At 41.3% G+C, this 24091-nt stretch overlaps 1 protein-coding gene and 1 long non-coding RNA gene across 3 annotated transcripts in view; one reads left to right on the top strand and one right to left on the bottom strand.

The window, feature by feature from the left end:
* LOC118264859 (unconventional myosin-XV) overlaps nt 1-24091 on the top strand; it is an 84972-nt gene that overhangs the window by 24377 nt on the left and 36504 nt on the right. The window contains 22 exon segments of the mRNA XM_050704820.1: nt 223-373; nt 7009-7259; nt 7345-8450; nt 8525-8688; nt 9816-10045; nt 10251-10469; nt 10915-11003; nt 11889-12027; nt 12298-12501; nt 12847-12988; nt 13416-13579; nt 13942-14032; nt 14173-14339; nt 14637-14724; nt 14726-14825; nt 15414-15548; nt 15811-15986; nt 16070-16653; nt 16735-18917; nt 19201-19352; nt 19767-20010; nt 20400-20575. Of these exon segments, the coding sequence (XP_050560777.1) occupies nt 224-373; nt 7009-7259; nt 7345-8450; nt 8525-8688; nt 9816-10045; nt 10251-10469; nt 10915-11003; nt 11889-12027; nt 12298-12501; nt 12847-12988; nt 13416-13579; nt 13942-14032; nt 14173-14339; nt 14637-14724; nt 14726-14825; nt 15414-15548; nt 15811-15986; nt 16070-16653; nt 16735-18917; nt 19201-19352; nt 19767-20010; nt 20400-20575 (6954 nt within the window). The 5' untranslated portion in view covers nt 223.
* On the bottom strand, nt 13842-14758 carry LOC126912490 (uncharacterized). Of its 2 annotated transcripts, none has more exons than XR_007707227.1 (3): nt 14641-14758; nt 14170-14331; nt 13842-14009 (listed from the first exon to the last, which is right to left on the bottom strand). It is a non-coding gene; the product is annotated as an uncharacterized LOC126912490 (long non-coding RNA). The 2 variants fall into 2 exon arrangements; XR_007707228.1 differs by having other exon boundaries at nt 14170-14326; nt 14641-14748.

The raw sequence follows: 24091 nt of genomic DNA, 5'->3' as shown, positions 1-24091 counted from the left end.
GGCTGCGTAGACAACTCATTACATTGAATCAGAATAAAAAAGTAAAAGACTTCGATGAACTCCTCGCTTTGCGTTTGCGGTAATTCCCGTTAAAAATTGGTGCAGGTCGGTAGTTAAAATTACACTTTAGGACCGTCATAGTCACCCACTATTCTATACTCTTCAACTTCGCACACTCTTCACTTCAGACAGGATCATTCTAACGTTGATCTCTATTTCCAGCATGGCGGGCTCCGGGGGGCTGTCGGAGTGGTCGGAGGGCGCGTCGGTGTGGTTCCAGCCGCCCGGCGCCGCTGCACCACTGCCCGGCGAGCTGGTCGAGGTGCACCGCGCCGCCAGAGTACTGCTCGTCTCCGCACATCTCAATGGACAGGTAAACTGCACTTTATGCATAAGTTAATAAGACAAGAATTTGCTGTAACCTACTTCGGTACTCCTTATAGGCTTAATTAAATAATACCACCATCAGCCAAACAAACAATCGGACTAAGGAATAGATTGTACACAAAAAGTAGATAGTAGTAGATCTAGGTAAGATAAAAACAACGAAAACCTCCAGCTTCAGTTCAGCAATTGACGTTGTCCGGACTGAAACTTTTCTTATGACCCATCCACTGCAAGCAATGTGATTTTTTTATCCTGGGGCAACTACAAAACATTCTCGGCAAAATAGGAGGGATCTTAAGTGACAGCCTAATCTTAATTTGACCTACGGGCCGTAGACAAAGTTGTTGCTTGATGTAATATATGTATAAGGCATTATGATAGTGAATGATATCGTTTAAATCACAGCCATGAAATAATTGAAGGCGTAGTTACGTCACGGCACTAGTAAAGTCACGTACGATGCGAGCTGGTGTCAAAACGTGACGGTATCGCACCCGCCATGTAATACATTCCACTTATTTATTGTTCGCATTATAATATTAATCAGTTTTGCCATAACATGTTATAATGTTGATATTAACTTCTTGACTTTATGAAAGACTCAATAGAATACAAATATTGTGTCTCGCGTTCCGGCATACCACGGGTAAATGTAGGTTTTAGAACTCTGTCATGATTAAAGGCCGGCAACGCACTTGTGACTCCTCTGGTGTTGCGGGTGTCCATAGGCGGCGCTGATCGCTTACCATCAGGTGACTCGTTTGCTCGTTTGCCTCCTATTCCATAATTTAAATGATTTCCACGCTCAGCTTCGCAGTTCGGCAGGTTCAGGGTTATCAGAGAGCGTTCCCACCTGGTCTCTTAGTCTACTTTTAAGATCCCGCGGGAAGAATAGGAGTACTTACAAAAATGTCTTTTGCGCTCCCGTCGCCATACATTTTGAAAAGCATTCTTACATTGCACTACTTCGCATTGCAAGGGCGACTGCCGTGCAAACGGCCTCATTACGCTACTTACTAGGTACATAAACAGACCGTTGATTATGATCAACAATACTACGTACCTACTTCTGTATAGGTAGATATTGCTTTCCAAAACACAAAAGAAGTCGATTCATGGCTCGATTGTTCCAAGAATGGCCTAACAGGTGACATACTAGTCGAAATATTACCGTTAAGAGCAAAAACTGTGAACAGGTTGTTTCTGAGGACATTATCCCACCCAAAACATAAATGTGAAAGGCTGCCAAGTTCGATAATATTGGAATGCTTCGCCTATAAAAGAAGTGAGATCTAAATAAGTACCAAGTTCCATACACAGACCTCAGTTAAAAATGATATAACAAGTTGGCAAGTTTTCACACACTTTGTTATAAACCTACTAAACGCAATGAGTCAAGTATATAATTTTCTATTAAAACTTGCCAAGTTATATCATTTTTAACTGAGGTCTGTGTATGGAACTTGGTACTTATTTCACTTCTTTATAGGCGAAGCATTCCAATATTATCGAACTTGGCAGCCTTTCACATTTATGTTTTGGGTGGGATTTCATTTATTTTTGTAAGGTTTATTTTCTTATTTTACTTTACTTTGACTAAATACAAACCTTCGTAACGAATTTTAGGTCGGTACGACCATTGGAAGATATAGATATTTTTTTTGTTTTAGTTCCTTAGGGGTATGAATTTACACCTTCATTATTTTTAAAACCGACTCACACTTGGCCATTTTCAGATTTTTTCCTTTACCTTGACCTAAAGACCTACCTCCATGCCAAATTTCAAGTCAATACGACCATTGGAAGTGGTCTAGGTTTTTGATGAGTGAGTCAGTCAGTGAGTGTATAGTAAAAATAGCGATTTTCTGACGTCAATATCTCAAGACCTACAATAGGTACATTAATGAAATTTTGTATTTTAGATAAGTAAGTAGATCTCGACAGATACTAGAAATTTCATATGCGTAGATAAAATAGATTTTGAGTTATAGGTGGGTCGAACTTGCCCCGAAATGGTTCGTGTAATATAACCCACGGCCGGTGTGTCGGTTTTTTTGCTCGAACTTGGCGGACACACTGCCGTGTGTCTAGATTTTATTATAGACTTGACCAACCTCTCCTTAAGTTCAGCCGAAACTAGTTTGACGTCTTTTTTTTTACATTGTGTTTCTATGGTGGGCAAAGGCCTATGTAGATTTTACTCTTTTTAGCAAAGAGACACTTATGACATATTGCAGATGGAAAATATAATATTATGTTTGCTAATACGAGACGTAACTGTAAGGTTCAAATGAAATGAATTAGATAAAAATCTCCCAAAAAAATATCATTCATGCTGCCTAGTGATGCCTAAATTAATGTGCTGACCATGAAGCAAGTACAAAGATGCTAACTAATGTAGATATAAGTTAAATTTAATTTCAACAAAATATCAACAAAACTTAACCTAGGTACTAGGCGCGCATAAGTCAAGAGGCAGCTGGAGCTGAGTCAACTCTCTATCAACATTCCGCCCGCGGCCTTGCGATCAGCCGAATGCCTTTTCTCGCCAATCACAGTGGAACAATGTTCCCTGTCTTTGTCAGATCGCTTTTGTACCAACAAAATAATAGGTTTCTTAGCAAACAATTTCCGTTTTATTGGACGTAATGTCGGAAGGTGCAAAGAGGTCACATTGACCCTGGCCAATCATTGGTTGGATGCATTACCTATATTATTACGTAACGGTAAAATGCAGATCTATGCGTCGTCATCTCGACCTTGTCGTTTGAAGTTGGGGTTAGATAATAAATTAGCAGGTATTCATATAAAATTATTTATGTAAAACGAAATATTTATTAGTTTCTCAGATACATAATAACCAATTTTGTTTCTTCGCTTTTGAATTTTGATTGAATTTCATACAAGTAATAATCTAGTTTCTCCTAGGTAAAGTTTGTGCCTATTGTCATACATAATGCCATAATTATGTACAAGCACAATTTTCATAACTGCACTTGTTCTCAATTCTAATTACCATGTCCAATTCTAACATAGTAAGTGTCCACAAAACCTTGTCGACGATTATGAACGGATTATTTTCTATAACAATTATTTTCAACACAACTTCCCGGCTGATTGTAAATGCAGGAACAGTAAGTTGTTACTATAAGTACATATAATTAAAAATTAAGCATTGGGTAATCTACGTAAATCGCATTAAAGTGTAACAGTGGTTTGTGATCTTGATCTGTCAGGTGACGGGTTTCTAAAATTGCTGCACGCAAATTTTACAATAAATCAATTACGCTACGCTTTGGTGCAAACATGTAGATAGACAGATAATTGTCTTTTGCGAAACCTTATGGAATAGTGATTAGTTAAAACTTTCCAATTTCATCTTAAACTCTCGGTGACATATCTATTATTCTCACTTTTGTTATCATAAACGATGAACCGAATGCAGCCCAAAGAATCTTTACACATTTTCTGTATACAACTTAACCAATTTCTTCAACTCAATTAAATGTCTGTACACTTAGATATTAAAACCCAATATTAGGACAAAATCAGTCAATAGGTGAATTCATTTAAGAGAATCCAATGACATCAAGTGTTGTGTTGCAAGCTTTCATAGCGCATAGGCCACGGTAACCACTTACCATCAGGTGGGTCATGTGCATTCTTGCCACCGTAGTAGTATAAAAAGAAATCAAAATTGTGCTTCAATTTCATTTTATTCCGCTTAAACCCTATTAATGTATAATTTACTTATTGAATGTTCAAAATTATCTCAAAAAATAATCATAAGATTAGCAGCAGTAATATGAATGTGTTACTTAATCTGAGGTGGTCCAGGCTAGGCCGTTATCCTCAGAGGCACCATAACAGTGCATGTACCACGGCGTGGTATGTGGTACAATCAGTTAGTCGCCAGTAGCCAGTAGCCAGCCACCGCGCGACGTACTTCGCGGGATACGTTTAATTCCATAAAACGATCTGCGGTTTTCTCATGTGAAATACTAGAAACTAATACATGGATGTGTGGTGGAAAGTTGTGGTGTGTCAGTGAATATCTCGCTTATTGTGATACGGCATACAGAATGAGAGAAGTTTTTAAAGCGTCTCCTGTGACAGATGTGGGTGAATCTTGTGGAGGGAGGATGATTGAACTTCTTGAGGCAATTCAAGACAGTATAAATTAATTGTGTTATGCTATAAATAGAGAAAAACGACATATTTTAAACGATCATCAGTTGAAACCGGCAAAAGAAGGAACAAACAAAGACAAGCTCACACAAGTGAGAAAAGTTTGTGTTTCCATCTGAAAATAAATGATCGTGGTTAAACCTTAGAATCGGAGTGAACTAATCCTGTCATTTCCTTATAAATATATTTCAACCTTAAACATGTCTGATCTCTGTGTTTATATGTAATTCACTTTATCAAGAGGTGGATCAAACACTATTCATCCTAGAAATACCAATATTAATTGTCTCTATCAATAATTAAGGAACGTGAGATGAAATCAAAACATAAAACGAACGTGATAAATTGCATTCTAGTGAACATACTGCTATGAACGAGATCACATTAAGATACAAGTATTAAAGCACGTATGCAATAAAGATACGGAGTTTAGATATAAGATAGTTCGTCAAATCGCCTATGATTGGCCGATGCGTGTCCGATTCGCGCCAACACCGCACAGTTCACCAGAATCATCTAAATCTAGCGTCTCTTGTGACTCCACATGTCGATTTCGTTTGTCTCGACGTCAGAACAGCTGTGAGACGAAGATTAAGTCGATCATGAAGAAAGTTGGAACTGGTTCGGGAAGCTCGAAGTCTTCGAACAGAAGTTGGAGGTATCGAAGACCGACAACTGTTGCTTCTCTGAAGGATCTTTGTCTGGATGTCCTCGTTAATAATGTAATATTTATATTAATTAGATATAAATCACTAATTAACCAACTTGATGATTATATGCCTGATTCCCTGACTTCTATAGGTAGAGATCGATAATTAACTGCTTCGTTATTTCTATATCATCACACCCATTTCCCATATGGGCTATTCATAAATTGAGCAATGAATCACACAAAATCACTCTATTAATCTAGCTAAGGCTAACCACAAGGTCTTTTTGTTTTTGTTAAGAGGGAAAAATCTTTCAACGATTTCTCCCGCCTAAGGTGAGGCGAGGGGAGTTTCAAACTCTTACTGACTAAAAACAATCCCGTTCCTACTCCTACTTTTCGAGCTGGAGCCCCGGTAAACCCACGTCCGCAGCTCAAGGCAGTATAATATATCTCACATTTATAAATACGTTTTGGTTCAAAAATACAACTAACTACTACACCATTGTTATCCAAATGTCATCGAATGAATGAACGTAATGCACAGTTTATTCTAATTTAGTTACGGCCATTTAACGTCAATGGATTTAAATAAAATTATATTTTATCTCGACTTTGTAATTACAGTTGTCAAGTTCTCATTCATACTGCATGAAATTGATTTAATTTTACACTTGATACCCAATGTCGTCACGCTGCCCAGAGTAGTTGAATAATAAGAATACTTCAGTACTGGAAATGTGCCCGGTATATGGCAATAGGCTCACCATTTATTACATGGGACTTACAACATAAATTGTGTGAAAAGTGGTTGTACATTCTACAGTGGCATTACATGCCATAATGTGCATCTCTGCCTACCCCTTCGGGGACAAAGGGTGTGAAATCGAATGACTCGAAGTATCTTGTATCTAAGTAGGGACCTCACAGGTTAGCCACTAGCCAAAAACATGCTCATTCTACTACGACACTGTGGAATATTAAGCCTATGTTTTTAGTACAATCTTCCCTATGAGTTACCAACATCAAAGCTCGCTTTCCGAGAACTATGCATGAATGGCCATCTTAACCTCAAAGCTAAACAATTCCTGTTTGAAGACGTGTGATTCAGTATGGCAGTGTACGTCAAGCACAATATTAATGACCAGCCGTCAACTTGTAATGGAGATGACTATTTTAATTTGCTGATGTGACTTGTGTATAAATGAGGGTCAGCTAACAGTATCATGCTAATCAACAGACTCGATCGGTAATGGTGTTTACTCGAGCGCGACCGAACCGCGTAATATAAATGTAACTCCATGCAAATTGCAATCTATCCTTCACACCGGTAACATAACACGACACGATGTTATTTAATCAATACACAATACATTACGCGGTTTATAAAGAAATATAAAAGAAATATGCGAACGCAGCGAGCGTTGAATTGTAACGAATTTAAGTGATCTCGATAGCGAAAATAACTTAGTAGAGCAGGTCGCGGAAGATGTGCTGATACAATTGTGAGGAGTCATTATGTTATGTCACAGACTCACAGTTACGCCGGCTGGGCTTCATAATTCCGCACTGACGTCTACCTATTTATTGTTCTTTTTTAATATTCGTTTATATTTTGAATAGCTGTGAGGAAAGGAATTTTGCTAGTGTACGAATTATGTTCAATTCAATTCAGTCGTGTTATAGGCAATTGAACCTTACTGTCATTTAAATAGCTTCTATTCCTACCAAAACATTTACACCAGGCAATTAACTGTTACTAAATATTTCCATTTTATTCACAGCCTCAAACCTTTGCCCTACAAATGGGCAATGGTGAAGATGAAGGGGACCCCGTCTGGCCCCGAGAGGAGCTGGGCCCCACTGGTGTGGACGACATGACGAGGCTCCACGACCTCCACGAAGCGGCCCTACTGTGGAACTTGAAACTACGATACGAACAAGGGTTGATATACACATACGCCGGCTCCATATTGGTAGCAGTAAACCCTTACAGACCTGTCGACGCATTGTATGGCCTGCAGACTGCAAGGAGGTACGATAGTTCTGTTCAATACTGAATAAACTAGATCGTTTTGTTTTATACTTAGTCATTAATTTGGTAACGGCTTTCTTTCCAGGTACCACGCAGCAGAGGCGCTAGGCGATCTCCCACCCCATTTGTTTGCCATAGCGGCGGCTGCTCGCGCGGCCCTTCCACAGCCTCAAGCCATACTGATCTCCGGCGAGTCTGGTGCAGGAAAGACTGAGTCCACTAAACTGGCGGTCCAGTTCCTCGCCGCAGTCGCTCCTGCACCGCCCGGCAGGGCTCCCGTCTCCGAACAAATTCTCGAAGCAGCTCCCTTATTGGAAGCCTTCGGCAACGCAAGAACACCAAAAAATCACAATTCTAGTCGCTTCGGAAAACTCTTAGAATTGTATTTCAAAGATGGCTCCTTAGCAGGAGCGAGGGTAGCGCACTACTTGCTAGAGAAATCTCGAATAGTCACACAGTCCCCCGGAGAGAGGAACTATCACGTATTCTATGAATTACTGGCCGGATTAGACGAAGAACAAAGGCGGGCCCGAGGTCTGCTGACTGCTGAACACTATTTCTACTTGAACCAAGGAGGAGACTCCGGTGGCGCTGGCGCTGGCGCCGATTGGTCTGCACTATGTGGTGCTATGCAAGTTCTTGGCATCGGAGACGCGGAAAGAGAAGACATTATTAGAGTTTTAGCAGCCGTGTTGCATTTGGGAAATGTGTATTTCCACAGACGACAATTACGTCACGGTCAAGAAGGTGTTCAGTTAGGCGGGGGCGCTGAAGTTCGTTGGGCTGCACATTTGTTGAAGGTTCCTGCGGAGGCGATGGCCCGAGCCCTCACCACGCGCGTGACTGCAGCCCGAGCAGAGCGCATGCGGTCACCACTGCCCATCGACCAGGCACTGGACGCGAGGGACGCGTTCGCTAAGGCACTCTACTCCTCCCTGTTCAGCTGGCTAGTACTGCGCATCAACTCGATAGTCCACCGCGCAGGCTTACACGATGCTCACAGAATTTCTCTCCTGGACATCTTTGGATTTGAAGACTTGGAAGAGAACTCTTTTGAGCAACTTTGCATAAACTATGCTAACGAAACTCTGCAACATTATTTCAATAAGCACATATTTAAATTGGAGCAGCAGGAGTATCAGAAAGAACGTTTGGAGTGGTCGAATTTAACTTGGAATGATAATTCTCCTGGTACGTAATCCTGTTATACTTTGTAAGATATTTACTGTGAATAGTAGGTATATACATTTGGATGTTTGTTTTAGTGATACAATTGCTAAGCAAGAAGCCAGTGGGTATCCTGCACCTGCTAGACGACGAGAGCAACTTCCCGCGGGCATCAGACGCCTCGTTCCTAGAGAAGTGCCATTACAACCACGCGTTGAACGAACTGTATTCGAGACCAAGACTGGGAGCTAGCGAGTTTGGAGTAAGTGCTAGATTATTAACAAGATATTATAACAAGAAAGGTCCTTAAATTACTAAAAACCTTTTGTGACGGCAAAGAAATACACTCATGCTTTTAGCTAAACTGTGATACGAGTATACTACCTACACAAATATTTTCAAGATTTTTTCCTTAATTTGTTTACATGAGTCATCGTATCGAAAAAATACCGATATTATTAAGATGTCGTGATAGTTCAAGGTCGCGTGACTAATGTTCCACCTCATGTACAATCTCCAATGCACTGACATCTGTAGGTCAATTATATCAGCGGGATGTTAACTGCTATCAGTTTTGTCAATCAATCAATTTACTTAATTAAACATCTATTGATTTGATCGATTATCTTGCTTTATCGATTGCAATTTGTTTAAATAAATGGGTGTGGGTGTTAAAAATTATGCAAAGTTATGTTATATTCTTGAATACTGCAGCTCGTATCTTTCAGAAAACACACTACGAGGTTGATTCAATTGTACCTATAGAAATCTTTTGAGAAATTTTAGCAGCCGTTTAAAGATGGGACACTTCAATAATAAAACTAGAATTTTCTAGTGAATAATAACTCGTTTTATTATGTTATCAGAATCCAACGGTTTTTATAGATCAAATACGCAACTTTCAACTAATCAGAAAGAACTCGTTCCACGATACCCTATTCATTCATTTTATTTACAAAGAAAAACGCTACACATTAGACATAACTTTGTTAACACAGGGGTATTCGAAGAAAGGAAATGGAATATTAAATCGTTAATCGTTTGCAATTATCTATGGCAGGAAAGAAATACAATGTGTGAGGTCTGTTTGTATGGGAAACGAAGTATCGGTAATGGCAATTACTTATGTTAACTTCAGGGGAGAAAAGAGGACCACCAGTGGGTCATATTAAGAGCCTTTTTGTTTGTATATCTTCCTCAAAATATAGGTAGACAATAGTCTTGTACAGTACCTAGGTATGATGTTTTTAAGTAAATTATATGTAAACATGTATAAGGACAGCAGAAAGCTACCAACTAGATAACAACTAGAACTAAAATTAGTAAAGAAAAAAATCACTTAATAAGGTATTTTTAAAATACATATTCTAAACAATTCCTCAATTCCAGATCAGACATTACGCTGGCCAGGTATGGTACAACGTGGACGGGTTCCTGGACAAGAACCGCGACGCGCTCCGAGCTGATGTCCTGGAGTTGCTGTGCAGCAGTGAGGTTCCCCTCGTGGCCGAGATGTCCACGCAGCTGAGGGCACAGCATGACGCCAACAAGACCCTCCCGAGAGGAGCCAATGGGAGATTCGTTACTATGAAGCCCAGGACGCCTACAGTTGCGGCTAGGTGAGTTTGGTTAAGCAACACATGATTTAAATCAAGATTTATCACTCGATATTCATCCTTATCGCTTTGGAACAAAGTTGAAAATCTGTATTAAAATGTGTCTGTTCTAATTCCTACTTACCGATAAAGACACAGACTTTTTATCACAAATACCATTTCATTCCTCTGCATTATTTAACATTTTTCTTCACCCCCCCCCCACCAGGTTCTCAGACAGTCTCCACCAGCTTCTAGAATCGATGTCGCGCTGCAACCCGTGGTTCGTGCGCTGCATCAAGCCGAACACGGACAAGTCTCCCATGAAGTTCGACATGCCGTGCGTGCTGGCACAGCTGCGCTACACAGGCATGCTCGACACCATCAAGATCAGGCAGACTGGATACCCCATCAGGATACCTTTCCAGAACTTCGTTGAGAGATACAGGTAAATAAATGCACTGGTACTTTTTATTCAGCCTAGCGATTTGGGGATTGGGTATTAGGGAGGGTGGCGGCGAAGGGAACGGTTGAGTTGCAACACTAACGCCCGAATACTGAAATGCTACTCAATTTTAAGTTGTACTTCGTGCTTTCTCTGTCATTTTATAAAGTATTGATAGGGACAGAACTAGTTTTGAGAGCGTCTTAAAATTGAGTAGCGTTCGAGTATTCAGACACAAAGGAATTATAATCACGTTGCCAGCCTTTTAGGTTAGAGATTTGGAGATTGAGTGTTGGGAAGGGTTGGGCCTTCAGTAACCTCACTCACACGGCGAATCAGGCCGTGATATGTATATCACTCTAGTCAAGTCCATTTGCGCTGAAGCATGAATCTCTTAGATTGACACATGTTTGAAACAAACAATAATGATTATTATATTATTTTACAGGTATCTGTTAAAGTCTACTCCGTCTCGCTCGACTCCATACAGGGAGATCTGCAACTCCATACTAGCTGAGATGCCACCTACCGGCGCAGGTAAATATGTAATCCAACTTACATTAACTTTGCGAATAAGGTAAATAAACAAACAATCAAAAACACACAAAAAAAATATTCAAATCGATTCAGGCATCTTCGAATAATCGGTGACCATACATAAAAAAAGTTGCCGATTAAATGTCACGTAAACTTCTCTTTTTTTGTAGTCGGTTAAAATTGATACGTTAAAATGTGGCTAACTAGCCACATTTTACCTCGCAATCGTTTTGCGCCGTCAATTTAATCGTGTGTCGTGTGCACTAGTGTGCCGTTTTTGAAGATCGAATATTGTTTAAGTAACCTACCCACACCTTATTACGTATAATATAATTGGTTAAAATGTCACTTTGGCATCTATTAATGGGCTATGCAATTAGTGCAGTACAGTATTTATGAATCGCAGCGGTACATTTTACTATCAGTTACTATCGGTACCGTTATCTTGTGGTCATCATCACCTGAATGACTTGACTCGGAACCCAATCAGTCATTCTGTGATGGGACTCGATACTGGTCGGTATGGGGAAAATGTGGAAAAGGGTCAAGAAAAGAGGTTTTACTTTAGAAGCTTTGGTCTTGTGTGAGTATTTTTGTGTGGCATTTCTGTGCTAATAATAAGTTATTTAGTGTGATAATTAATTTTAATCAACAATTAATTAAACGGTGCCAAATAATTATATTATTAATTTAAATTATGAATGTAAGCTATATTGGTATCTGTATAACTTAATAACATAGGGAAGTGATCTTCGGAGGAGCAGAATAAGCAACATTTAAAATACAAATTTTTGTTTAAACAGTTGTTTCTGATGCCTCATTTTTCGGTTCAATCTGTTAAGTTTATTCTTAAATAGACGCTAACAATATTTCTTCCTTCCCCAGTCGGTGCGGACTACCAGCTGGGTGCAGCCCGAGTGTTTATAAGGGAGGCGTTACACAGGGCGCTGGAGCGGGCGCGCGCCGACAAACTGCGCGCTGCCGCTACCAAGCTACAGGCGCACTTCAGAGGATACTTAGCAAGGTATGTGTAATTTTGTCTGGACTTTACAAGAGAATATGACCTCTGAGTCTGTTTCGGCATTTCTTTTCAGAGTAGTCCGATAGGAAATGCCGGCCTCATCTAGTTATTTAAGAGATTGACGTGTAAAAGAGTTACATTGTAACATATTTGCAAAAATAAATATCATTTATCATAATTTCCTTCAACAAAAGTTTACATTTTCAACATGGATTGCTGTTAAATATCAACATTTGTTTTACTTCATTCTCTTAATGAAACAATTCTCCCCAGGAAACGCTACCAACAGCTGCAGTACGCGACAGTGCGCGTGCAGTCGTGGTGGCGCGGCGCGGTGGCGCGGCGGCGGTTCGTGCGCGTGCGGCGCGGCGTGCTGCGCGCGCAGGCGCTGGTGCGCGGCCGGCGCGCGCGCAAGCGCCTGCACGTGCTCAAGGAACAACATCGCAGGCGGGCGGAGGCACAACAACTTGCTGCTAAGTATGTACTTCATGTAGTTTACCTATATAGCTAGTATACTGTACTTTGAATGTAGGTACGGTACTTAAATGCTGTTCAGAATTGACGATTTTACAATCTAATAATCACGCACGCAGTAAATAGTAGTAGTACAGCGACGTTACCGTGTTTGCGCACGCTGCTCATGATGAAGAGTCCCTCTGTTACACGAAACTAGTAGAGCTTTTCTCCATTAATCGTGATTTTTAGTTAATTCGTAAATACTCATCAGTCGTGGCACGTACTACCAAAAAGTAGTTTCACTTATAATAAAAACATATATGCAGTATTGAAGATAATATCCTAATTTGACTTAAACATTCACAGACGCCGCGCTGCAGAACAGAAGGCAGCACAAAAGGCGAAAGCTGAGAGTCTACAGGTGCTGGAGGTTCCAGCTGAACTCGCCTTCATACTCTCCAAACTGGATGAGTGGCAGCCACCACACACTGAGAGGAATCTCGCGAAGGTATGTTAGCAACGCAAGCCTACTTAACAATTATACAATACAATATCAATAGACAATAATATTGTTTACATATGTTAGTGATTTCTTATAAATTCTTAAGCAGGGAACAAAAACACATTTATTCAGATATTTACGTTGAATTTTTTTTTAGCTGAAAGTAATGACTGGCGCGGTGGCAGAGTAACCGACTACCGCTTAACGTGTAAGGGTTCGATTCCCGCACGGAGCAAATCTTTGTGTGATCCAGTAATTGTTGTTTCGGGTCCGGGTGTCATGTGCATGTAAACTTGTATAATGTTTGTAAACGCACCCACAACACAGGAGAAAATCCCAGTGCGGGGGCAAAGTAATAACAAAAAAAAACATATTTCTAGTTTTTACGAAAGAACCTTTAAAATGTCAATTATCATTTTAATTTCTTTCCCAGGTGGCAGGCGATGTGTATGCTGAAGAGGAACGCATCCAGCTCCCTCGCGACCTCCAGCAGTTCGCCTTCTCAAAGTTCAGCTCGGTATATTTCGCTGATGGTGGACACCTCAGTCCGAAGAAACATCCCATCACCAGGCCCTTCTTAGCAAAAGCCGCAGTCAGGTTTGTGTCAAGAATAAATTGATAATATTTCCAAAATATAGTCAGTGCCTCTAGTACAAGTTTGCTTTACGTTGAACGAAAACGAAACGAGAACGCGTTCGGCGCCGTGATTGGCCGGCGCGAATGAACCAACCAATCAGGGAGCCGAACGCACTCTCGTTTCGATCTCGTTAAACGTAAAATAAACTCGTACTAAGGCTTCAGATTGACAACAATGATCGTCTGTTGCAAATAAAATGATCTAATTTCTAATTACTGCTTTTATTTGTTCATATAGTATATACAGTAGTATGCTAATAAAACTAGTTTATATTCCGTTTTATGTTATGCAATTTAGATGGAAAAAATATGATTTGTTTCAGGGACCAAGATTTCAATGATGCAGTAGCAACGTTCAAACTCATATTGAGATGGTGCGATGAGACTGCCGCTGGAAACGAAGCGAGGCAGAAGGTGAAATATGGCAGTTGTCACCATTTAGCTACATTGAACTATTTTAAACATATCTATTATCAATTCCATTGTTTAGAACTAAGATTAAAAGCAATTGATAATTTGGGATTGAAATTTCTTTAAATATATTTGTTTACCAGGTGTTAGCCGATTACATTGCGTCCCGGGGCCTGCAATCCCGTGGTCTCCGCGACGAGGTGTTGGTGCAGATCTGCAACCAGGCGAGTGGGGACACCTCCTCCGAGCGAGTCTGGCAGCTCATGGCGCACTGTCTGTCTGCCTTCCAACCAGGACCTGCGCTACACAAGTTAGTAAACTTCATACAGTTTATGAATGGCAGCCCTTTTTTTATTAGTATTTATTATTGCAATACCAGTACATTGATAAAGTATTTTTAAATCTGAATGTTAATAAGTTGTCCTCCTAGTGAACCGGGTAGTTTTTAGTCAGTACGAATCTGTTATCTCACCTTCACCCCTCACCCAAGGCGAGAGAAGGCAACCCTTATTAGATCTCAAAAAAAAAACGTATTGTTGGTGTCCATGGAAGGCGACGACTTTTCGTCATTGGTGTGGATAGATATATAAATGTATTCCGTCCGTAGGTACCTCCTGCGCCTAGTGTCGGAGCGCGCCCCGGCGTCGTGCCGCAGCCAGTTGCTGCGGTCGCTGGGCAGCGGGGGCGCGGGCGCGGCGCGGGGGCGGGCACGGCGCGGCGCGCGCCCCCACGCTGCTGGAGTGGCGCGCCGCCCACCACAACGCGCGCCCCGCGCTGCCGCTGCGCCTATATGATGGTATGTAGCCCGCCCGGCGTCTCCATATCGCTCATGTTGTTGTTGTTGTCGGGCGCACTCACGCTCCTCGTATTATAAATGTGAATAATTGAGAATACGGTAATGGTAGTGATAAATATACAAACAAAGGTTTGTTCGAGTGTAATACTAATCATCAATTAAATAGCCATCAAAACTTTTAAATTACTCGGTGGAACAAATGTTAATTATTTGCTACATTTTACATTGATTATTGTTTGCTGTCATTGTCATCTCCATCAACATCACATGCCATTACTGTCACTGCCACTGTTATGACTGTCACAATTTGATGTTACTAGTCCTTTAGTGTTACCAAAAAAATAATACCAGGGAGAATTCGAACTAATTAAGAAAAAAGGTATAAACACAATAGAAGACTTAGCTCCATAGAAAAACAAACTAAGCAAAATAATTATATCATCTTTGGAATACATGAAGGTGAAAAATCGTATCAGAATTCGGAGGAAACCGTGATAAAAATCAGAGTTCAGTATCAGAGAGTCGTTTTTCTACTTAGATATTTTTTTTTTAGTTGACTATATAAGACTAATGTATATTATGTCACAGACTCAGTGCACCACGTGAGCGTGGACTCGTGGACGTCGTGCGAGCGCGCCGCGTCGGCCGCGCTGGCCGCCGCCGGGGTACACAACAACGCCACGGGCTGGTCGCTCACCATGGAACATAATGGACAACTCACTGGTAACGAACATTTTATCGAAGGAAATTCAGTTTTATTACCCAAACTATTAAGACACACTTCTAGCTTATTATTCTGTGCTTCTAGTGCTATTGATGTGCACTTTACTGTTGAGAATTTTAATAATGAAAAACATAAATTCTAAATCTCACTGTAATTTCTTAACATTCACAACATAAACTTTTCTTTGGTTAAAATAAAATAATTCTGCTTTAGCTTTCTATGAGGTGTTTTTCTTTTGTATAATACTATTTTTATTCATAGAATGGGCTGGTTGTGAATTCGCCCTCGACGCAGTCGGTGAGATCGAGACATGGGCAGCTTTGCCAAGCGTACGGTCAGAGCCACTACGTGCGCAGGCGCAGGGCACGCGACACACTCCGCCTGCACCGCCGCCACGAGCGTCGTCTGTTGACACGGACAAGTCAAGTAGACCTCAGGTAGGGTACAAAACTATGAACCTAAGATTTATTACAATAATCTTGCTCTGAAACTAAAATTTATTTTTATCTCTCTTCTCCAGATCCCACCACCGGAGCCACCAAAATCTCGCTCCCCCAGCATACCACGTATGTTACAAGACTCCATTATCGATGAAGACGGGTCCGAGTATAATTGGAACATAGAGAAGCGAGAAGAATCACACACAACGAAACACACGACTGAATACTCTAAGCACACAGAATACTCCAAGCACAGCAACGAATACTCCAAACATAGCAACGAATATTCTAGAAAGACTTCGCACGACGTACTGTCGCGCGAGTCCGCACTCAACGAACGATACTTCGAACAAACCTCTGACAAAGTCCGCAGCAGGTCTTTAGATAATCTCCTAGGAGACAACCCTGCCCCACCACCGAACAAACTAGCAGACTTAGGGTTGTCCCAATCAAGACTGAATGATAGATACCACTCCGTGGAGCGTTTAGTAGGGGCCCCCAGCGTGGCCAGTAGTAAAGGAGGCATGGAGATGGAATATGGAACAGGATCACGAGTACTGCCCTCAAGGTACATCAAGTCACAGTACGCTGGGAAGCGCGCGCCTGCCGGGTCGCAGTCAAGTCGTGCATATATTGAAAAGAGCTCAGAATTTGGAGGTGTCAGGTAATCATCGATTGAAATAGGATTATGTATGTAATATTTTTAAATTGAATTGATACTTAAATAAATTTCTAATTTTCTCAGGTCATCAGCGATGTCAGACACTTCTGAAGCGCCAAGTCTCGCATCGCATGTGCGTCGTGTCCGCGTCCCGAGCCAGGCATCCGACGTGGACCAATTCTTGGACGACCTGTTTTCTCCAGTACTAGATCCTAACATAGACGAACTATCAGACGCGCGGTCGCTCGCTGCTAGCATCAAGGGAGGCAGAAACTACAGCGATTTCATCGACAGCGTCCTCAACTGCGAATACAATGAACAAATAGAAACTTTGAACAATGTTGCTGACATTCAGCAGCTGATCAAAGGAGGAGGAAAAGAAGACAAGGACAAGGGAAGAACAAGTCGAAAAGAGTCCAGTGTGGACTCTGTCGATGACTACATCACGAACTTATTTGACCCAATTTTTATGAACGATAGCTTGAAGCGTCTCACCGACGGCGAAGGACTTTCTGGTGCCATAAAAGGAGGTGGAGCCACTCCAAGAGGAGCTGCAGCTACTACGTCTACACTTAGTTTCGGAGCGATGCCGCTCCCGCCTACAATGCCTTCCACTCCAGAAGCGCTGGCTGCTGCACTAGGGCTCCATCTTCCGCCTCCTGGTACAGTCGATATCAATGCGTATCATCAGAACCTACAACGTGCATTCCTGCAGAGCGCGATGGCACAAAATCTCCAAATACAGCAACAACTGCTTGCTCAGAACCAAGCTCTACAAACATTATTGGCTGGTCAAGTAGTTGAGCCATCGGAGTCAGAGCCAACATCTCCGGTCCGTTCTTCGACTGTCGTGCACGCTCAAGTACATTCTCCGCCAAGGAGAGAGGTAAAGTTACGACGAGAGTCAAATGAGAGTATGTCAGCTGGGGCTCCACCACCTCCCCCACCACCGATGCCTCCACCGCTACACTCGACTGACCCCTTAGAAATAAAAGGTTTCGTGGATCCATACGGTCGGGCCAAGACTGTGCGTATTGGCAAATGGCGGTGGCCCCCGCCAAAGGATGCAGTTGGTCAGGAACAAGCTCAAGATTTTACCAAATTCAAATTACGTCAGATTCAGAGACGTCACACGCCGCAGTCACAGTCCAACGGCATGGAACACGAGCCGCCGCGAGGTAGATCTAAGTCAGAAACAACGCCAGGTATCGAGTGGGAAGAATTTGAAGTAGACGGGCCGGTAGTCTCACCAAGCAGAGAACCACCAAATCAACGTACAGCCAGACGAAGCTTTGAGATTGGAGCGCAGCGTCCATCTCCTGGTAGCGTAGGCAAACTCAAACTGAGTTCTGAAATGAGACAAAGATTAGAACGAGTCACCGCGAATCATTCTGTGCGCAGTACATCTTCAGCCGCCGAGACTCCCCGTACCATCAACAAGTTGGAGGACACAAGAAAGTTAATGCTTGAGCGCCAGTTAGGTGGCGGGGCTCGCTGGGACGCGCCCCCACCACCACTGCCCCCCGCTCCGCCAGGGCCTGCGCCCCCACCGCCAATGTCCCCTCCCACACCCCCTGATGGTCCAGCGCCTCCTCCTCCCGCTCCTGACGCATCCTCTACATTTGCACAACTGCGGCGAGACAGAGACACGTTCGGCGTCCATCAAAACAGAGAAGCAGACGACCGTCATGCTTTCCTAGCAAATTGGAATTCCCGACGTCGAGAGGAATCCGAGCCTCCACGAGATGACTTGGCGACTCGGTTCCTCACAGCCGACCGCCGTCACTCGGAACGCCGAGTTAATGACTGGGGTGATGAGTCTGACGGGCGTAGTAACTACGACGACAGAGGACAGGGTCGTGACGAATGGGATTCTGAATCAGGACACGACACGACGGGCCGTGGGGATAGAGACAACTACACTGGGCGACAAGCGTCGGAGATTTACGAAGTGCACACTACCAGAACCGAACGCAGGAAAGAAGAGAATGGAATAGAAGACTCGTTTGAACGCAAACGATCTCCATTCTACGACGACTTTGAAAGATTTGACGGTAGGAAGAATTCTCGAGATATGCTCGTTGGTAGAGCGAGAGAAAGTCCCAGGTCTGACATAATGTTCCCCCAAGAGAACAGGGAAACGAAAACCACTGAACGAGCGACGTTTAAGACGCACATGGCACAGAAAGAACGAGACAGGAAAATGGAGGCGGAGAGACGTCACTCTGTGTCGACACACGTCACCGACAGAACTGAACATATTGAACGTATGTATTTATATTTTAACTAAATCATTTATATACAGTACTAGCAAACCCGGCGAACTCCGTTTCGCCACCAATGACTTTCCCTGTTTTCCTGCCTTTCTCTTGAATTTTTCCTGAATTTTCTTTGCTATAAACCTTACGGAGCCCGAGACCTTTCCAACGAATGCAAAACCGTGGAAATCGGTTCGTGCGTTCTGGAGTTATTGCGTCAGGAAGGAAAACCCGACTTATTTTTATATAATAGATGTGTACCTATATTTTTATAAATTTTTTGCTCAATTAGGTGACGTGCCAGCACCAGCGGCGCTCCTGCCATCAGACCGTTCGTTCCTCACGTACAGCCGCGTGCCGTGGAAGTTGCGCGTGCGCAAGGAAGTGTTCACACCCCTAGAGACTTACAATGACCCAGCCATATTAGACCTACTATATGCACAAGTAAGTATATTATACCTAGGTACCTGTTCCTCATTTAATAACTCGATTTAATTGCGCAGTAATCGATAATCCATTGATCTGCAACGGCTTAAGTACCCTTTAATCGACTCCCGCATGGAATGTTTGCGTTATCCACAAAGTTGCCAATCAGGTCAAGTTCCTAGGTTGTATTTCGTAACGTCGAGTACGTAAAAGAAAACCAAACTCCTAATAGTCAGGGGCAACATTGAAAGACCTGAAGCTAAGAACTTATAGTGTTCCACTTCATTACTTATGGTTGGCCGTCAGTTTCTTTTTAATCAGGCCTCCGGAAAAGTCATTCGACAGAAAGACAGACTTGTTGTAAGAAAACTGACACTTCGACTAAAGCCACTCCTTACAACTCAGACTAACCACCTGGCGATCCCCTTCCAGATTGTCCACGACATAAACTCGAACCTGCCGTCGCTGCGCATCAGCGCGAGCGAGCGGCGCGCGGGCGCGGCGTGGCTGCGCGCGCAGGGCGGCGGCCCGGCCCGCGCCGGCGCCAAGCGGCAGGCCGTGGAGATGGCGCGCTCCTGGCCCTTCTACTTCGCCAGGCTCTTCGCTGCCCGCGTCCCGCCGGGGGAGAACGCTGTCCTCGCTGTCTCGCATAACGCCGTCACTATTGGAGTTAAAGGTTTGTTTTAGGTGGTTTATATTAAGTAGATATGTATCCGGAGTTGTGGACTGCCTAGCGAGTTTACCAGGGCTCCGGCTCGAAAAGCAGGAGTAGGAACGGGGTGGTTTTTAGTCAGTAAGAGTCTGACACTCCCTCTTGCCACGCCCAAGGCGGGAGAAGATATTGGATGATTTTCCCTCCTTAAAAAAGGCTACCTAAAATTATTTATAGAAAATCAGTAACATAATAAATACCTACTTTGCAAGCTGTGACTTGAATTTTTTTAACAAATTTCTTAAAAACCCACGAATGCCTAAATCAGTTTAGTAGGTCTAAGTTCAGCTATTCTATTCACCTATGATATCACCACATCAAAAGACCATTAACAATTTACTGTTTTGTCCCAGGTCCTGCGGGTCTGACGATCCGTCGCAGCCTGTCCCTCAGCGGCCTGCGAGCGTCATCCTCAGCCCCTCACTCCCTGCAGCTGTCTCCGTCCCGCGAGGCGCCAGTAACGCTACACGTACCTTTGGCTCATCATGCGCATGCCCTCATCGCCGAGTACGCACTGCAGTATACTCAGGTACGTGGAATCCTATGTACCTTAATCGGTACCATCCGATTGTGGAATGAACTCCCTGCCGAGGTTGTCCCAATAGGCTACAATATGGGGTACTTCAAGAAGGGAGTAAATAGGTTTCTTTAGGGTCGGCAAAGCGCATGTAATGCCATTTACCATCAAGCGAGCTATGTGATTTATTGCAACAGTCGTGGTATAAAAAAAACTACATTTTAAATTTATCGCTGGTTTTTAATAAGTTTTATCTAAATATTTTGTTAACAAACTGACAAAATATTTTAAAAATATATTACGATTGAATTTGAAGATGTATTGCAGTGCAGCTGACTTCTTTTTAGCGTCACGATATGAAAACAGTTAGTACCTATGTAATATTTTTTTAATTTAGTAGGTTACGAGACCTCCATCACTTCTACCGTCTACGATGTCATGTCACTACCGCTAGTAATTTATAATGTTTATACATATCATATATATATATTATCATATTTTAGACTCGTGCAGGTTACATTTGCTTATGATATTAATTAATTTTTATGAAATTTCCGTCATAGAAATTTATATTAATATGTAAATTATAACAGGTGTCACCTCTGTAAAAGTAATCAAGTATAATGTACAATCACAAACTCTTTTTTAACTTAATTCTTTGAATATAAAGTTTATAATTGATTGGCATCAATATTGCAACATAATTCATAATTCAAACATGTGGAACGGTTATAAATCAAATCAGTATGTTTTTCCAATGGCATTTAGCATAAAGTTATCATAAGCCGACCAACATTCGCACCAAAACCGATTAATTTTAGTTAAACTTCACGGAAACAAGAGTTATATAAGAAAAACTTACTTACCCGGAGAACTCAATCAGTTCAATCTTTGACAAATTAATTATTACAGAGCTGAGATCAATAAAAATGTTACACCATCAACATCTTCCAATAGGAGCAGATTAATAACTTTACGTTTAAAGTGATTTACTGTGCATATGTTGATTATTGGCGCAATTAATTTGTCATTTGTGCTTGCGCATTTTAATAATTATGCAAAGTTTGCGCAACAATATCTTTCATTTATGCAGTTTGCTGATCATTATTTTTAAATTCTTCCATTGTTTACCTTATGCAGAGGCGGAATAAACCTACAGAGCAAGCAAGCACCTTATAAGTGACCCTAATTATTATTGGCGCCCCACCGCAACTGTGGCCAATCAAACATGCGCGTCTTGCAGCGCCCCTCTGTAAGCTGGCGCTGTGAGGACTCTCCTAGTTTGCCTCAAGAATTATGCGGCTCTAACTGACCTTCTGTAAAAATAGACTATGCATTTACGACATCAATGATAACATTAAAATACAAATGAATCGACAAGAAAGGAATATATGACAATGTTTGTTATGTAAGTTATTTATACTTATCTATTTACAAATGAATCGACAAGAAAGTAATATAATATGACGTTCATGACTTTTCAAAATATTAGTTTGGTCTGTCAACATTATATGCCTAATTTTGTGAAATCGTGCACTTGAAAGATTACTTCCCTGTAGTCCAATACCTACTTAAATTTAAACTTACGTAAATTTGCTCATAAAACTTGACATCAATATTTAACTGACCAAGAATACATAATAGGAAGTGCAAGAATATTTTAAGTAATGAATACTACATTTAGTATGTTAATTTCTGAGTTAATATACAGGCGGGTTTATATTATTAGTCGCTAATAATTTCATTATTGAATTTAGATTTTAAGTACCTAATAAGGTGCGATTTCGTATCAAATATAAGAGAAAAACAGTATTGTTTAAAACTCTTTTGGCTCTAAACTAGTGACATTATGAATAATAAATACATATTTAAGTAATATTCTTCACTTACTATGTAATAACTTTAAAATAACTATCATTAGACAGAAAATTAACGAAAAAAAATGAATGAAACTAGTAGAGCTTTTCTCCATTAATATACGTGATTAAACCGTGATTTTGTTAAACTCATTTGGTGGGTAAGCGGTACATGATGGAATAATTAATTTAAACAGTTCAGTAAGTATAATTTAAAGTATACCATTAATTATTAGAGCCTCGTCCACCATACCATGTAAATAGCGTGATTTGCATATACTCCACGTATATATGGGCATTGAGCACAAACTGCCGGCGCGACCCACTGGAATGGTATCTCGGCTAAAGATGTACATACATACATACAGACACATTTATATATATGTACATGGCTACATTAACAGCAACATTAAAGTTGGTGAAGATAAGATCCATTCAAATACCGTTTATAAACTTAAACATACTAGCGAGTTTATCTTGCAGTGGTTGCATTTTTATGCTTTGATCCTAAATGGCTTTATATTTATATTTAATTTTGTACACATATTTAATTTAATTATGTACATGGGATATCATATCCCAATCATAACATTGATGGGTGCATTTTTTTTTGTGTGGAGATGTCATCCAATGCTCTTATTCCGCCTTGGGCGAGGGGAGAGGGAGAGTCAGACTCTTACTGACTATAAACCACCCCGTTTCTACTCCTGCTTTTCGAGTCGGAGCTCCTGATACCCGCTGTAGTAGTGTAAATATGAACCTCTGCCTTCAGATTCAGAAATACCAAAATATATTTGTAATTAATGCCTTGCTAATTATAACTTTTATTACATTACATTTACAACGAATTATGTAATACATAACATTATATACCATGGTACTTGTAATAATTGTAACTCCTTTCATATCGCCGTCCCACTTTTAATTCAGCCATTTTATAGCATCGTTACATTACCCCAAGCTATCACTGAAGCTCCTTGTACATAAATTATAAAGCGATAAAAGACCAACATAATATTTAGCAGCCATTTATGTACCAAATTACATAACGCTCATAAAGTCTTGACATGCAAAAACCACCCTTTTCTGTTAAGTAATTAAGTTGGTAGTAACATTAACTTGCTTGTAGATACAGGAAGAACTGAGTTAAGGTAGTAAGCTTATATTTATATCCGTATGTGTTGGCGGCTTTCTTTAAACATTTGGTTGGGCATGTCATGGACATGCAGTTTTGTAGATAGGGCTACCAAACTTCAAATAAATATTGTGATATCAGTTACTAGCAGAAATGAAAGCTAAGACATAATATAACGTTAATCATGAGAGCATGAGACCCTTTGATCTTCATCACTATGAGGGTACTTATCACATTAATCATAAATCCCCTTCATCTTCCCCAGACGAGGGGTTTTCATGCTGATTTTCTACCTCGGGATCAAAAATTACTTCATATAGGGTTTAAAATAGTTAAATATCCTAAGTATCATACCGTAAAACGGGGTGAATAGGCATCGAGAGGGAAATTCTTTATAGTATCTATTCACCCCTCTTCCGTCCCTATTCACCCCGTTTTACTGTAACCTTTCCTACCGTAAACCTCGGAAACAGTCCAGTCGTGTCCGTTGATGGCCCTGCGTTATCAAATTAGCAATTCAATGAGCTTTCTTAATGA

This window comes from Spodoptera frugiperda, chromosome 26 (assembly GCF_023101765.2).
Source record: "Spodoptera frugiperda isolate SF20-4 chromosome 26, AGI-APGP_CSIRO_Sfru_2.0, whole genome shotgun sequence".
NCBI lineage: Eukaryota > Metazoa > Arthropoda > Insecta > Lepidoptera > Noctuidae > Spodoptera > Spodoptera frugiperda.
Note: the sequence above shows the minus strand (reverse complement) of the source record. Positions and strands in the feature narration are given on the sequence as shown.